At 46.8% G+C, this 14,929-nt stretch overlaps 2 protein-coding genes across 2 annotated transcripts; one reads left to right on the top strand and one right to left on the bottom strand.

Moving 5' to 3' along the window:
- Positions 1–7,770: 7,770 nt before the first annotated feature.
- LOC120699943 (putative disease resistance protein At5g47280) lies at positions 7,771–12,010 on the top strand. Its single transcript, XM_039984057.1, has 4 exons — positions 7,771–8,765; positions 9,597–10,347; positions 10,442–10,653; positions 11,007–12,010. Exons 1-4 carry the CDS (start codon positions 7,973–7,975, stop codon positions 11,837–11,839), a joined length of 2,589 nt encoding a protein of 862 aa, XP_039839991.1. The 5' UTR covers positions 7,771–7,972; the 3' UTR covers positions 11,840–12,010.
- Positions 12,011–12,043: 33 nt separating this feature from the next.
- Positions 12,044–14,890, bottom strand: LOC120699944 (serine/threonine-protein kinase SAPK9-like). The gene is made up of 9 exons (XM_039984058.1): positions 14,588–14,890; positions 14,422–14,496; positions 14,239–14,340; positions 14,034–14,087; positions 13,841–13,933; positions 13,541–13,633; positions 12,957–13,061; positions 12,782–12,880; positions 12,044–12,698 (listed from the first exon to the last, which is right to left on the bottom strand). The coding sequence occupies exons 1-9, from the start codon at positions 14,771–14,773 to the stop codon at positions 12,408–12,410; spliced, it is 1,098 nt and encodes a 365-aa protein (XP_039839992.1). The 5' UTR covers positions 14,774–14,890; the 3' UTR covers positions 12,044–12,407.
- Between the last annotated feature and the right edge of the window lie 39 nt (positions 14,891–14,929).

Here is a 14,929-nt window from a genome sequence, read left to right on the forward strand (position 1 = left end):
CGTCCTCCACACCAGCCGAACACGGTGAAAATAACCTTCAACTGAGGGGAGAAACCCAGAAAAGGACATGGAGTCTGAAGCGACAGCGACACCCTTTTTTTTGTGAGGGCAGCGACACCCTGTTTCTGAGGCCACCACCACCACCAACCAGTATGCCTCCACACCGAGCTGGTACAACGCACCCCATCACCATTCACCTCAGCATTTAACTGAAAGCTTCTGATTTGTTTTACTTTTCTTTTACTAAGGAACAGTATCTTTAATTTTGCTCTGCAAATCCCATAATCGAGACTCTGCGAGCAACGAATCACGATATTAGCGACAGTAACATACACCAAACATTGCATTAGGACTAGATTACTTAATTTTTTTCAGAAAAAAAAACAAGAGAGAACAAATTACACCTCTCTAGAGTTGAAGTAATAAAGGCCCTGAAAACTAGTAAACCCTTTTGCTAAAAAAACTAAAAGAAAACTTCTTTTTCAAAGCACCCAATAATTTCGAAAAAGAAAACGGACAAGAGTTGCCGTCACACTCGCTAAACATGTCTAAACAAATCTGACCGATCCACAGTGATTTCGACACTATGCCACAATAATTCCCTTCAAAACCGTTCTAACCATTCGCCAATCAAAGCAGCTCCCTCGGAAATATTCTACTACATGACCAGTCCCTGTTAAGCCTACGCGGACAAGAAATCACACCCTAAGCGGCGGCGGGTACCATGAACATTGACCTCACGAGTAGCTATCTAACACCACCTTTTAATTTATTTATCATCACGCACACAATTAAGCTAGACCCCTGGTAATAACAGGCCAGCGATCAATCATTCGGCTAAGACACAGAGACGGGTTTGCGGCAGAACACGAGTCCTAGTTGCCATCTTCTTCTTCATGCTCTTCTTCTTCTTCAACTCGCTCCCCCGTTCACTCACAACAAGGCCAGAAAGGCAGGGATGGCCGTGTGCCCTGCCGTGTCGGCTCCGCTGCCGCCTCGCTCCAGGACATGGCAGGTCGCAGCAGCTGCCAATGCGAGACGCACACGCGCGTTCACGTACAGACGGCAGACCGGCAGAGATGGGCGACGGCACGTCACTCAGCTCGAAACCCTCTCTTGTGATGGTGTGCGTGCAAACAAATCAAACGATTCTTCTTGTTCTTCTTGACTCTGCTGGCAGGGTCTCCATTTTCGCCGGTCTTGCTTGCTCGTGGGTTGCATGTCTAGGGGTGTAGGGGTTAGGCAGAGGCAAAATGAGCTAGGTTAGGCCTCGTGTGCTGTACAATATAATCGCACGTTTTGCTACTGCAACTGCCACTACTTTAGTACCAAACTATACGCAAATTAACATGTTCCCCTTCTCCAGGCCATCTTCTTCTCTCCATGGGCAATAATCTCTCCTCTTAATTATACGCGGTCATTATCGCGCACCGTACCTAGTGCTGTTGTCGAAAGATTGTGCTAAACGAGATCAAAAGCAAAAGAAAAGGAAAAATTGTGCTAAACTAACCGTGCTTTCTTCAGTCGTTTCAAGGAAAAAAAATTGTGTTGCGGAGACATTACAGTGCTAGCTAGTCTGTATATTGATGCGCATGTTAGTTGTCATCAGGTTTATAAGCTAGATATTGAGCACTGGTCATGGTACAAGCTCCCTTGCGAAATTCTTAGCCCCCCGGCTCGACATACACAGGTGTTCCATCTAATTAATCAAACCCCGCCGATATTTCACCGCCAGCCTCTAAACCGGTGAAAATGGGTTTAGGGCCGGCGGTGAAAATCAATCTGTAGTAGTGCCGGTTCAGTCGTTCAGATGATGCAGTTATTCGTTCTCACGTTGGCCGCAGTTCTCAACGCCAGTGAACTCATTTCCTCGTGCTGTTATCATGTCCTGTGGGTGTGTGGTAGAGAAGGCCGGCCGGGATGGATAGATGCCTTGTTTGGTTTAGCCAGAATTGTAGCGCTAGTGAATAGTAACAAACTTTGACCACTAATTATAGTGTCAAACAAAGTAAGTTTATAAAACTAACTTCAGAACTCCAGCGCTAGTGACCCAGAAGAATCTAATGAGGCTTTTGACCGCGCGATTAAAGGATAGTTACTGTAGCATCACTATATATAATTATCAATTAATTACCGTCATTAGATTCGTCGCGAAAAGTTACACACATCCCTAAAAAGATTTTACAAATAGACTTCATTTAGTGCTTCATGTATGCGAGATTCTTTTTTCGGGATGTGTGCGTGCTAGAATTCTAGCATTGCCAAACAAAGCCATTATATGGTCAAGGTCAATGACTACTCGGCGGTCGCCAGTCCAAGTTTTTGACCAGGTTCATTGAAGGGAATCAAAAACGCCAAAGAAAGAAAGGGAAATCACAGCTTGTAATCATGGAAAATCGCTCAAAATTTAAATAAAATAGTAGAGACATGGGAAAGCGACTCCTGGATTGCTGCCGTCTCGTGGATGCTGCTGGCATATTCTATTATTATTGTTCTAGCTAGCTGCAAGAAGATAGAGATAGCGAGCAAGCAGTGGCATGGCAGCGAACATATTTTGCATGTGCTCGTCGTCATCTTCGCCGGCCGGCGAGACCAGCGGCCGCGCCCCCTTCATCCGTGGCAGATTGGCCGGAATTATTGGCCGGTCAGGGTGCGTGGAGTTACGGCCGGCGGCCATGGTTATCCCTATCCGGATGATGCTGGCCGGATGGCTAAAAGTTTTTTTTTCTTTTTTTCCTTTTTTTTAAAAAAAAGGAAGGATGGCTAAAAGTTGGCTACGCCTGCACGCGACGAGACTGGTGGCTCTGGCGGGAAAAAATGTGTAGGGTTTTTATTTACATTATAAATTTATTTATTTATTTATTTATTATAGGCTTGAGACGTCAACATCGACGATGTTGGCTAGATATTTTTCATATTGATTAGTCGTTTTTTTTTCTGGATTAATATCGATCTGTTCATGAAGAAACAGCTGGGCCATTTTCATTTACTCCCTAGCAAGGAGTCAAAGAACGGAATGTACACAAGCTTATAGCTAACGTACTCACGTACACACCTTTTGTACTCACGTACACAAGCTTATAGCTAACATACACCATTCTTCTGTTCACATTTGCCGATCGAGATTATATTTACGGGTTTTGACAGGAGACGAAAATCAAACTGCTATATACATGGAGTTTCATATCGACCTCATATTAAATATTTATTTACTTTGTATGTACAAATATAATTGCTAGCCTGGTATATACTCTGGTTTCAAAAAATTGCTAGCTCCACCACCATATTAATATTCCTCCAACCAGATGATTGAATTGGCACCTCCATCCCGTACAATGGGGACAGAGCACTAGCGACTTCTCAGTGCAGGGTGCTTGTGGTCTGATCGAGCCCACCAGAAGTTTAACTCTGTTCGGCTGCGGCTGGCCAGCAGTGTTTTTTCTCTTAAATCAGCACCGGCCACCGGTCACTGGCAGCCGAACAGTATTGATGCTCATTTAAATCTTGGGGTACCCTACTAGTTTGGCACACAAACTACCGGCTATATATACATACAGTAATATATCACACATCACCATATATATATATATATATATATATATATATATATATATATATATATATATATATATATATATATATATATATATATCCTGCACTATCATTTTACCATCTTATAAGGAAAGGGAAAAATTTACGAGCAAGCTAGCTATTGCGATCTATATTTGATTTGTTTCCATTGTTTTTATCTCAGCAACTCTAGTTTCTCGATAACTCTCAGTTTTCCGATAGTATTAACTAAAGCAAACAAGGAAGTTGGAGTCGACCTTTAGGATTGTTAATTAAACCCTAGCTAGTTCCATAACCATTTTAAGCAATATTCACGCTTTATGACATATATAGAATCCTCCCCTGGAAGGGTTAGGGTATATAGTAGGATATGTATGGATAGTTTTTTCATACTTGTTTAAATTATAGTTAGTATATTATATTCTGAACTAAAATATAACAGTAACAAAGGGAAAGTGGCTAATAGAAGATGGGGTCCATGTAAAGGCAGTTGGTAAGATGATGTTTGAAATAAAACTCCATGATTCTACCATGCTTGAAAATCATTTTCTTGTGAAAAGTAGGGATTATATACATTGCTTCTGTTGGTTATTTCAAAGAGTTGGTCTACACATTTATGACATCGAAACTTTAACACACTTATGTTTATTTTTCAGAGAAAGTTGAAATAGGTACATTATATCCAAGTATATTTAAGACGGTTTAATCCAACACGATCAGTTATAACTTTCTCGTATGAAATTTGTTAATGATGATGTATGATAAAAGAGTATGTTTAATAAAAATAACCGCAAAGTCACTAGTGATATGACTTGTGTGAATTCAAGAATATAATGGACCTCTCTCAGAGTCCAAACGAGATATACTTTTATTATAATAAGAATTAATTTATGTTTTCTTCTTCTTGAAGAAGTGCATGTTCTTTATCATATAAAGCTCCTTTTTCATTGAAAAGTAGCAATATGCACGTGCTAGCTTGTGCTTTTTGCTTGTATTGCTGAGAGATCACAAAAGGTAGACAAGGTTTATTAACTTAGCTGATTAACTGTATATACATGGTAATCAATGTGCTCTGTGATGCTCTTGGTCCTCTTCCTTAATTTGCTAGCATAAGATTCCTCATGACATGTACTGACAACGTTGTAGAGCAACTTGTTCTATTGTTATTAAGACTCAAGTTGTTATATTGTTCTATTGTTACTTGCAGTGTGTACTCTTCCGAGTTCAAAACTGTTTCCGTGGTTTGTTGAATATGAAGCCAGAGAGGAACGGACAGGTTTTGAAAAAAGGATCTGGATTTTTGGATATCTACTATCTCATAATAGTAGTTGTATATAGTCCGTGACTCCGTGGATGTGAACGGGTCTGCACTAGCTAGTAGCTACTATGCTCGATTATTGCCTGGTCAAAGGCCATAGCAAGTTTGTTGTGATGCCCATTTAATTGCTCAGGTACATACAGGTAGTGCTATAGTTGTCTCTCAATCTATCCCATACTTTGATGTCCTGCCATCTAATCTTGCTCTTCTTCATGATCTTACCACCAGCCAAAAAAAAGTAAACAGCTACTGATATTTCATACATCATATCCATCAATGCATCTTTGCAACAACCCCATGCTTATTTCTGAATATTTTTAATCAGGGAGCTATGCTGCCGTCATTCATTAAAAAAAATGATATGAGGTTTAGAATTATAGGAGGGTTTTGGCAGGTGACTAAATTATGGAATGTGGATATTCTAAATTAACTTCACATGAGAACAAGCTTCGTATCAAGCACAGGCTAGCTAGCAATGGATGGTGATCGGCCAAATAATAATGAGCAAATGCAAAAGCTAAGCTCTGGCTCCAGCCGCCGGGAGAAAAAAAAATGGAGACCAAATAGGAAGAATAATAGGGTATCAGAGGGTGCCAACTGCCAAGCAGAGGAATTTCTCATTTTGCGAGGAAAGCTCTAGTAACAGATAGGAAAAAAACTTTTTTTTAAAAAAGAAGAAGATAGCGAAGACCATCAACCAAAGGAGAACAACGTCCTCTGGCATTTTAACTCCACCTAGTAACACATCACAATTAGTTATTTCTAGAGGGCTAATTTTTAGCCTGTCCCATCGAATGTTTGGATACTGATTAAGGCCTTGTTTGTTTTCGCTTCTCTGGACCTCGTTTTTCTGAGAATCAGAATTCTGAGATAAGCCAGCTACCTAGAGAATCGGCTGTCTGGATAAGCTGAGTGTTTGACAATTATGATTATTTTGACTCGATTCTCTGAGTTGTGGTAAAATATTTGAAATGCCCTCGATTCCCGGTGGCGGCGGCATGATTCCAAGTGGCGGCGGCGGGCCGGGAGAGGTGTGCAAGGCGCGGGGCTCCCCCGCGGGGCGAGCATGGCGCGCGCGACGACCAGTGCATCAAAGCTCCGGGCTCAGGTCCCCGCATGGGAGGCGCACACGCGTCTCCCCCCGACGGCGGCGGGCGGCGCAAGAGGGCGGTGGTGGCGCGGATCCGGTGAGGGGCGGCGTGCGGGAGGCTCACGCGCGTCTCCCCCGACGGCGGCGGGCGGCGAAGGAGGGCGGTGGCAGCCGGATCCGCTGAGGGGCGGCGCGCGAGAGGTGCACGCGTGTCTCCCCCGAGGGCAGCGGGTGGCGAAGGAGGGCGGTGGCGGCCGGATCCGGTGAGGGGCGGCGCCGAGATCCCGGGGGCCGAGGGGGCAGGAGGCGTATCGGTGCGTGGGGGCGACGGGGAAGAAGGGGTATCGGGGAGGGGGGAATCGGCTCGCTTCTCCCGAGCGCGACTTTTTCGACGCGATGGGAAGAATCGCCTTCCCAGTTGTTTCAGAGATTCTCATGGAAGCCGTTGTTCAGATAAGCGAAAAATAACCAAGGTGTTTGGGTGAGATTTTGGATTATTTCCATCCAGAATTGGATTATAAGCAGAAACAAACACGCCCTAAGAGTATTAAATGAAGACTAATGTTAAAATAAATTATATAACTCCTGGACTAATTCGCAAGACGAATCTAATGAACTTAATTAACCCTAGCCTAATTACTGACGGAGCAACTATGGGTATTTTTACGACGACTTAAGACGATCATATAAATTGATACAAATTAAACACAATCCAAAAGGTGTCGGTCCTATGCGTGTAACTCGGTCGCAGTAAAACGTGAAATTCCTACGCTTTTGCAGTACCTCTGGTTCTTTTCCATCATCAACCTGCTACTATTACTTGTTAGATAGACGACCCAATGCAAACCCAGGGCCAAATAACTCTTCCAAAGTAAACCGAGGTAAGGTCTACTTGCTGCTAATATAAAGTGTGGCCTCTTCCCTGGTCTACTCTACTCCCCTGGTGACGACTGACCACTAACCTCTACCGTGTGAAGAAGCAGCAGTGTAGAAGACTCGGCGGGTGGGCCCGTGTTGTCAGTGACCGGGAGCACATCACAAATAGAATTGATAGTGCAACCATTCGTCTCTACTAATTTGCAATTGCAACCATCAGTATCCTTACGACGACTTAAGATGATCATAGATTTTTTTTTTGAACGAACCTCACAAGGTCATGAAGATGTTCATAGAAATTTATTTTGTTCGGCTGGCTATGACTGATGGCTAGTGTTAATTTGTTAGAGAAAAGTATTGTGCTAGTTGGTTGGTGGTTGATAGCTGGTGCTGATTTAGTGTGAGAAAAAAATATTGCTAACCGGTTGGCTGACAAGTGAGCGGAACAGTGATACAACCCCAATCCAAAAAGTGCGGTCTGATGCATATTACTCGGTCGCAGTAAAACGTGAAATTCCTACACTTTTGCAGTACCTCTGGCTCTCTTCCATCATCAACCTTCAACTATTGTTAGACGACCCAATGCAAAGCCAGGGCCAAACTCTTAAAATCCAAAGTAAACCGAGCTAGCTCAGGTCTACTTGCTGCCAAGTGTGTGGCCTCTTCCCTGGTCTACTCTACTCCCCTGGAGATGACTGACTGACCACTAACCTAAACCATGTGAAGAAGCAGCAGTACTGTAGAAGAGAAGACTCGGCGGGTGGGCCCGCGTTGTCAGTGACCAGGAGCGCCACCAGATGGCCAGATCTGAGCTCCAGCCACCGGCGACCCCCTCCCCGCGGCGGTTGACCCCAACCGCCCGTCTCCCGCCCTCCCCGCCTCCCTATAAACCACCCTCGCTTTCCTTTCCGCCTCCCCCGAGAGGCGAGACCACACGCGACGCCGCCCCGGCTTGGCCGCCCTCCCCCACCTCCTCCACCACGCCCATCGATGGCGACCCCTCACTCACCCAGCTGAACAACTCCACCGCGCGCACGCCGGCAGCAGGAACCAGCAGGAAGGAGGCGAGAAGCGAGCGAGCGAGGTAGTAGCTAGCTAGGATTCAGGCGGCGGCGGCCATGGACCGCCTGCTGCTGGAGCAGCTCGCCGGGGAGGCGCTGCGGGAGCTGCTGGGCGCGGTGCGGGGCACCCTCTTCTGCCGCTCCACCGCCGAGCGCCTGCGCCGGAGCGTCGAGCCGCTGCTGCCGCTCGTGCAGGGCCTCGGCCCGCACGCCCAGCGCTCCGCGGGGGAGCTCGGCGAGCTCGCCGCCCGGGTCCGCGAGGCGCTCGATCTCGCGCGCCGCGCCGCCGCGTCTCCGCGCTGGAACGTCTACCGCGCCGCGCAGCTCGCGCGCCGCATGGAGGCCGCCGACCGCGGCATCGCGCGCTGGCTCGCCCGCCACGCCCCCGTCCACGTCATCGGCGGCGTCCGCAGGCTCCGCGACGAGGCCGACGCGCGGATCGGCCGCCTCGAGCGCCGCGTCGAGGAGATCGCCGCGGCGGCCCAGCCGCCGCCGCCGCCGCCGCTCTCCGTCCCCGTCGCGCCGCCGCCGCTGATGCACAAGGGCGTTCCGATGCACATGGACGCGCCGCTTACCAAGGGCTCGGTGGCCGCTATGCCGGTGGACGCGCCGCCGCTCAAGGGCGTCGCTGCGCCCGCCAAGGCCGGGGTGACGGCCATGGACATGGAGCTCGCCGAGGGCCACGACGACGAGGGGATGGTCGGCGGCGGCCTCAAGGTGGCCAAGGAGAAGGTCAAGGAGATGGTCATGAGCGGCGGCGGCGGCTGGGAGGTGGTCGGCATCTCCGGCATGGGCGGCAGCGGCAAGACCACGCTCGCCATGGAGATCTTCAAGGATCACAAGGTCCGAGGTAAGGAGAACAAGGGCTAAATCTCAACCATCTTTTCCTTCAAATTTTTCCAATCTTCTTCTTTTTTTCTTTTTTCTTTTTTGCGCAAAGAAAGATTGCATCTTTTCATGAATTATTATGGGGTGCGAAAATTCCCCAAATTGGGGGCGCAGCATCTTTGGTGGTTGGCTTGCGTGCGTGTCGTGCAATTAGGTAAAGGTGAGGTTGATGCTTTCGTTTTGCTACACACCACTGGCCTGGTCAAAATTGGCGCTTTGACCAGCTAGTGGCAGGAGTACCATTGTGATGGGGTTAGATTGCTTCTGAATTCTCACATCTATAGCAGACGCTCTTAAATTCTGCTTGGACCTGAGTAACCTTGTGTGGCTATGGTGATTACTTACTCTTAAATCGAGATATGATAGCTGCTTAAGGAACTGCACACCATGCATCTATTTTTTTTCGCGACCTTGCATCTATTTCACACAGAGTAAGCACAAACAGCTAGGCCCTAGTGTGTTATTTCCAGATTCAGATCCAACTAGAACTGCTTTCTGAAAAAACAGAATCTGGAGCTGTGCCAATTTTCAGATCCTCTTTTAGTGCAAAGGGATTGGGATAAGCGATGTTGGTAGCAAAAATCAGCAACCTGTGTTCATATCTCCATCGTCTCTGTATTCAGGATGTAGTAAACATAAATTCAATAACCACCATCTTTGAGAAATAACATATTTTACTGGCTGCTGTCCTGAATCGAGATTTTAAGCATCCACAAATTCTAAATTCCTTTTTTGCAAGGTTTTTTTTGGGGGCTTTGTGATTCTGACATGGTTTCTTTCTTTCTTTCTGTAGCCTACTACAACGACAGGATCTTCTTTGAGACAATCTCACAATCTGCAAACTTGGAAACCATTAAGATGAAGCTGTGGGAGCAGATCAGCGGAAACATCGTGCTTGGTGCATACAACCAGATCCCAGAATGGCAGCTCAAGTTAGGGCCAAGGGACCGTGGACCGGTCCTTGTTATCCTTGATGATGTGTGGTCTCTCTCACAGCTTGAGGATCTCGTCTTCAAGTTCCCTGGGTGCAAAACTCTTGTTGTATCGAGATTCAAGTTCCCAACCTTGGTATCCCGAACATATGAAATGCAGTTGCTTGATGAGGAGGAGGCTTTATCTGTCTTCTGCCGCGCTGCCTTCGATCAAGAGTGTATTCCGCAGACTGCTGACAAGAGATTGGTTAGGCAGGTCTCTGCGGAGTGCAGAGGCCTTCCTCTAGCTCTGAAGGTCATTGGTGCATCATTGCGAGATCAGCCTCCTAAGATATGGCTGAGTGCCAAGAACCGGTTGTCACGGGGAGAGGCTATTTCTGATTCCCATGAGACTAAGCTCCTAGAGAGAATGGCGGCAAGCATTGAGTGCTTACCAGAGAAGGTTAGAGATTGTTTCCTTGATCTGGGCTGCTTCCCAGAGGATAAGAAGATCCCTCTTGATGTGTTGATCAACATTTGGATGGAGATTCATGATCTTGATGAGCCAGATGCTTTCGCCATCTTGGTTGAGCTTTCCAACAAGAACCTTCTTACCCTTGTTAATGATGCACAGTACGTATCATCTACCATATACCTGCTTCAAAATATTCAAGAACTGATGTTATCTCAAAGAACAGGTTTTAACCCTTTGCTGCTCTTTTTGCAGGAACAAGGCTGGTGATTTGTACAGTAGCTACCATGACTACTCGGTGACGCAACATGATGTGTTGAGAGATCTTGCGCTTCACATGACTGGGCGTGACCCTCTGAACAAGCGGAGGCGGTTGGTGATGCCAAGAAGGGAGGAGACTCTTCCAAGGGATTGGCAGAGGAACAAGGACACTCCGTTTGAAGCTCAGATAGTTTCCATACATACAGGTACAACATTAGTCCTTTATTGCTCTTTATTTTTCTGGATATATATTGCCAACAATTTATCATCCAACATCTGTAGTGAAATCTGAACTCTTACTGAGATTCGGAAGAAGAGCCATCGTAGTAATAAACAAGTACACAGCATAATGAGACTTCATGTTTGTTCCATGACTGCTAAGTTCGTCAACAAACTTATCATCATCCCTAAAATTCTATTTTTATATCAGTATTGCAGGAACATGGTTTTGTAGTTCTGTTCTGAAACGTTTTCTTAATAGAGTACTAGAAGTAGTTTCTACCATGTGCTTTCTTCCTTGGGACAGAATGGATCTGACCAGCTGTTACCCAAACTCCAGGTGAAATGAAAGAATCTGACTGGTTCCAGATGAGCTTCCCCAAGGCAGAAGTGCTCATCCTCAACTTTGCCTCAAGTGTTTACTACCTCCCCCCTTTCATCGCAACGATGCAGAACCTGAAAGCCTTGGTTCTGATCAACTACGGCACCACCAGCGCAACCCTTGACAACCTATCTGCCTTCACGACACTCAGCGGCCTGAGGAGCCTTTGGTTGGAGAAGATCACACTCCCACCACTGCCAAAGACCACTATCCCGCTGAAGAACTTGCGCAAGATCTCCCTCGTCCTCTGCGAGCTGAGCAACAGTCTAAGAGGATCGACGATGGATCTCTCCATGACCTTTCCTCGCCTGTCCAACCTCACAATTGACCACTGCATAGATCTGAAGGAGCTGCCATCAAGTATCTGTCAGATCAGCTCCCTCGAGACCATCTCCATCTCAAACTGTCATGACCTCACGGAGCTGCCATATGAGCTAGGCAAATTGCATTGCCTGAGCATTCTTCGGGTCTATGCCTGCCCGGCATTGTGGCGGCTCCCACCGTCAGTGTGTAGCTTGAAGAGGCTGAAGTACCTTGACATATCTCAGTGCATCAACCTGACAGACCTCCCAGAGGAGCTTGGTCACCTGACAAACCTAGAGAAGATTGACATGCGGGAATGCTCACGGCTAAGGAGCCTCCCGAGGTCGTCGTCCTCCCTCAAGTCCCTCGGTCACGTCGTCTGCGACGAGGAGACGGCGTTGCTGTGGAGAGAGGCCGAGCAGGTAATCCCTGACCTCCGGGTGCAGGTGGCAGAGGAGTGTTATAACCTGGACTGGCTTGTAGACTGATGTCACGTTCGGGATGCTTTGGGCTTCCAAACTGACCATGTACATATGATGTTTATATGTTGCCCTGTCTAGTGCAGGAAGAGTAACAATCCAAAATGGCAAATTTTGACATAGTCAGTGTTCATGCACCGACTCAGTTTTGAGAATGGCAAAATTGTAAATTTCTCTAGAGACAGAGTTTGAACTCGTCCCAAAACAGAAATGCACTCAGGAACAAGCTTTCTCTTGGCACAAAACAAAGTTATATACAACTGTCATACACCTTTTCAGTTTCAACAAACAGAGACCAAGAAATGGTTCTCAAAATGAACCTGAAAAGCTATCACACGGTTATACCTGGGCTAGATTGTTGCACAGCATACATACTATACTACACAATAGACAGCGGTAGCAGCAGTACAATAGGAATCAACGGTCTGAAGCAGAAATGGCGACAAACCGATCACTGGGCCATAGCTTTAGCTTACGAGCAAATCACTTCACAAGCTCGAGCTGAAACTGAGCCGCAACCCGACAGATTGATTTATGGAAGGCTGCAAATACGGTTTCCACCCAAGCATGGACATGGTTACAGGGCAACCACTACCTCCCCACTGCTCTCGATGTCCATGTCCAGGTCCTCGTCTGAATCTAGATCCTCCATGTTTTCCTCCACGTCAAGGCCGTCAGACAACAACTGGGCCGCTGTGCGGGTTCCAGCAGGTGGTATTGTTGCCTCTGCCAGTATCTGCATGATGCCGTTCATGTTCTGCATCGGCTGATCCGGCTCCTCATAGCTCACTGTGTCATCATCCATGATGTCAATAGGGAGGTTCTTCAGGAACCAAGGATGGCTTTTTATCTGAGGTATGGTGATCCTCTGCAAAGACCACATATATTATAGGAACCTCACATCTGAATAATCAAGTGACACAGCAAAAAGGAAAATATTCAACAACTCACAAGGTTTGGTTCGACGACAAAAATCCTTGATAAAAGATCTCGGCATTCTGGAGATATATGGACATAGTCTGGAACAGCGTACTGAGCCCCCATTATTCTCTGCAAATTGACATCAGCATTTAGCTGACTGGATACAACTGCAGCCAGTGGAACTGCCAAGGTTGGCCAAAAATACCTCAATTGTCTTTCTGAAATTCTTAGGATCTTCTGGATCCTCGAAAGGATACCCGCCGACCAGCATCACATAGAGGGTCACCCCGCATGACCAGACATCCGAAATCTCCATGCAATGACAAATTATTAGCAATTGAGCATTTGAGTTAATGCACTGTATAAAAAGAGTTGCTCCACAACACCAGACACTATTGTTTTTTTTAAGCAAAGACCAGATACTATTTATGCCATCAAAAGATCGATAACGACTTTACAGCACGAAGACTGACTCCTATTGTCGAGCAAAAGGCATAAGTTGGCAGTGGCTGGTAGCAGCATACTCCCTCCGTCCCTAAATAACTGTCGTTCTCGCTTCTCGAGAAATGACTTTGATTAATTTTATATAAAAAAATATTAATATTTATGATACATAATTAATATCATTAGATAGATTTTTTTTCATCTAGTTTTTTAATAAATTTATTTGGAGATACAAATATTACACATATTTTCTACAAATCAAGTCAAACTTAAAGCGATGTATCGTGTCAGAGGGAGTATGTCAGAGGGCAACTTAAAGCACCAAGGGGGTGGAATGGATAATACCTTGCCATTGTATCGATTCTTCATTAGAACTTCAGGAGCAATGTATGCTGGAGTTCCCACAGTGGATTTCGGTTGTGAATGCAGAAGAGATGACTGTAAAAAAATTCAGAAAACAGCATGACAGTAAATCAGGTAAATGAAGTACAAGTAGTCTTGTTTTTTAATAGTTACCAAACCACTACATTACAGCAATGATCAATTGATCATGTCGTGTTGCATGATGTATGTATATCCAGAATATCACAGCAATCAGACACCATACCAGTAACCATAGTACAGTAAATTTGGCGCAAGTAATACCTTGGAATAACCAAAGTCGCATATCTTAAGCCGGGGCGCGGTGCTTCCGTCCAGCAGAGTGTTCTCCAGCTTCAAATCACGGTGGCATATTTGCTTGACAATACCAAGAGAAAAATCATGTAAATAGGACAATTTAGCCATACACAGAACAGGAACTGCAACAGAAGGGATCGGATAACAAGGAAAGGTTTACCATGGAGTGGCAGTAGCTAACCCCAGAAATCAGCTGCTGGAAGAAGAACCGAGCCTGAACACACACAGGAAGGTTTACCAGAGTCAGCCATCGGCAACACAGTCTACGGGGCATGCAACAATTAACAGGACAGTTTTTTTTTTTGAGAAACAGGACAGGTTTTAGAAGGCGAGGGGATGGATCGATGAGATGGGGCGAGCGAGACCTCGTCCTCTCTGAACCGGCCGGCATTGCAGATGCGCGTGAAGAGCTCCCCGCCGGAGGCGTACTCCATGACGATGGCGAGGTGAGTCGGCGTCAGGATGACCTGGGGAAGAAAAGAGTGTCTTTTTTTTACTGACATCGGAAGAAGAGCAGAAGAGAGGCGGCGATCGCCATCGTCGGTCACCTCTTTGAACTGGATGATGTTGGGGTGGCGCAGCGTCCGGTGGTTGATGATCTCCCGCTGCACGTTCTCGTCAATCTGCAAAGAGAAAAGGAAAAAAAAATAGAACACACAGCTCGGCGTACGGACGAGAAAGGCGGCTTTGGAGGAGGTAGCGGTAGCAGGGCACCTTCTGGCCGCGCTCGATGTACTTGACGGCGACGAGGGCGCCGGTGGCGCGGCAGCGCATGAGGCACGCGACGCCGAAGTTGCCGGACCCGATGTCCCGCACGTGCTCGTACCGGTCCCCGTCGTGCATTATCGGCATCTCCATCGGCAGCAGCGGCGCCGCCGCCGCCGCCGTCCCGTCGTCCATCGCCCACCTCCCCCTGCAACGCCGGCGGCGGCCAAGAAACAGAAACGTCCCCCGGCCCGCTACCTCCTCCCGGCTCCCGTTGATCGAGCAGCCAACCCTCCACGGCCTAGCTCTCGCTTTTTCCCCCCTCTTTTTTTTTCTGCTATTTTTTCGCAT

Source organism: Panicum virgatum, chromosome 3K, assembly GCF_016808335.1.
Source record: "Panicum virgatum strain AP13 chromosome 3K, P.virgatum_v5, whole genome shotgun sequence".
NCBI classification, from domain to species: Eukaryota; Viridiplantae; Streptophyta; class Magnoliopsida; order Poales; family Poaceae; genus Panicum; species Panicum virgatum.

What these genes read in the sequence shown, in the direction of transcription:
- LOC120699943 (XM_039984057.1), top strand. Translation starts at nt 7,973, where the DNA reads ATGGACCGCCTGCTGCTGGAGCAGCTCGCCGGGGAGGCGCTGCGGGAG. An exon ending in CAAGGATCACAAGGTCCGAG is followed by an intron (nt 8,766 to 9,596) that starts GTAAGGAGAACA and finishes TTCTTTCTGTAG; the next exon opens with CCTACTACAACGACAGGATC. An exon ending in ACCCTTGTTAATGATGCACA is followed by an intron (nt 10,348 to 10,441) that starts GTACGTATCATC and finishes CTCTTTTTGCAG; the next exon opens with GAACAAGGCTGGTGATTTGT.
- LOC120699944 (XM_039984058.1), bottom strand. Translation starts at nt 14,773, where the DNA reads ATGGACGACGGGACGGCGGCGGCGGCGGCGCCGCTGCTGCCGATGGAG. An exon ending in TTAGCTACTGCCACTCCATG is followed by an intron (nt 13,934 to 14,033) that starts GTAAACCTTTCC and finishes GGTATTGTCAAG; the next exon opens with CAAATATGCCACCGTGATTT. An exon ending in TTGTCGTCGAACCAAACCTT is followed by an intron (nt 12,699 to 12,781) that starts GTGAGTTGTTGA and finishes TGGTCTTTGCAG; the next exon opens with AGGATCACCATACCTCAGAT.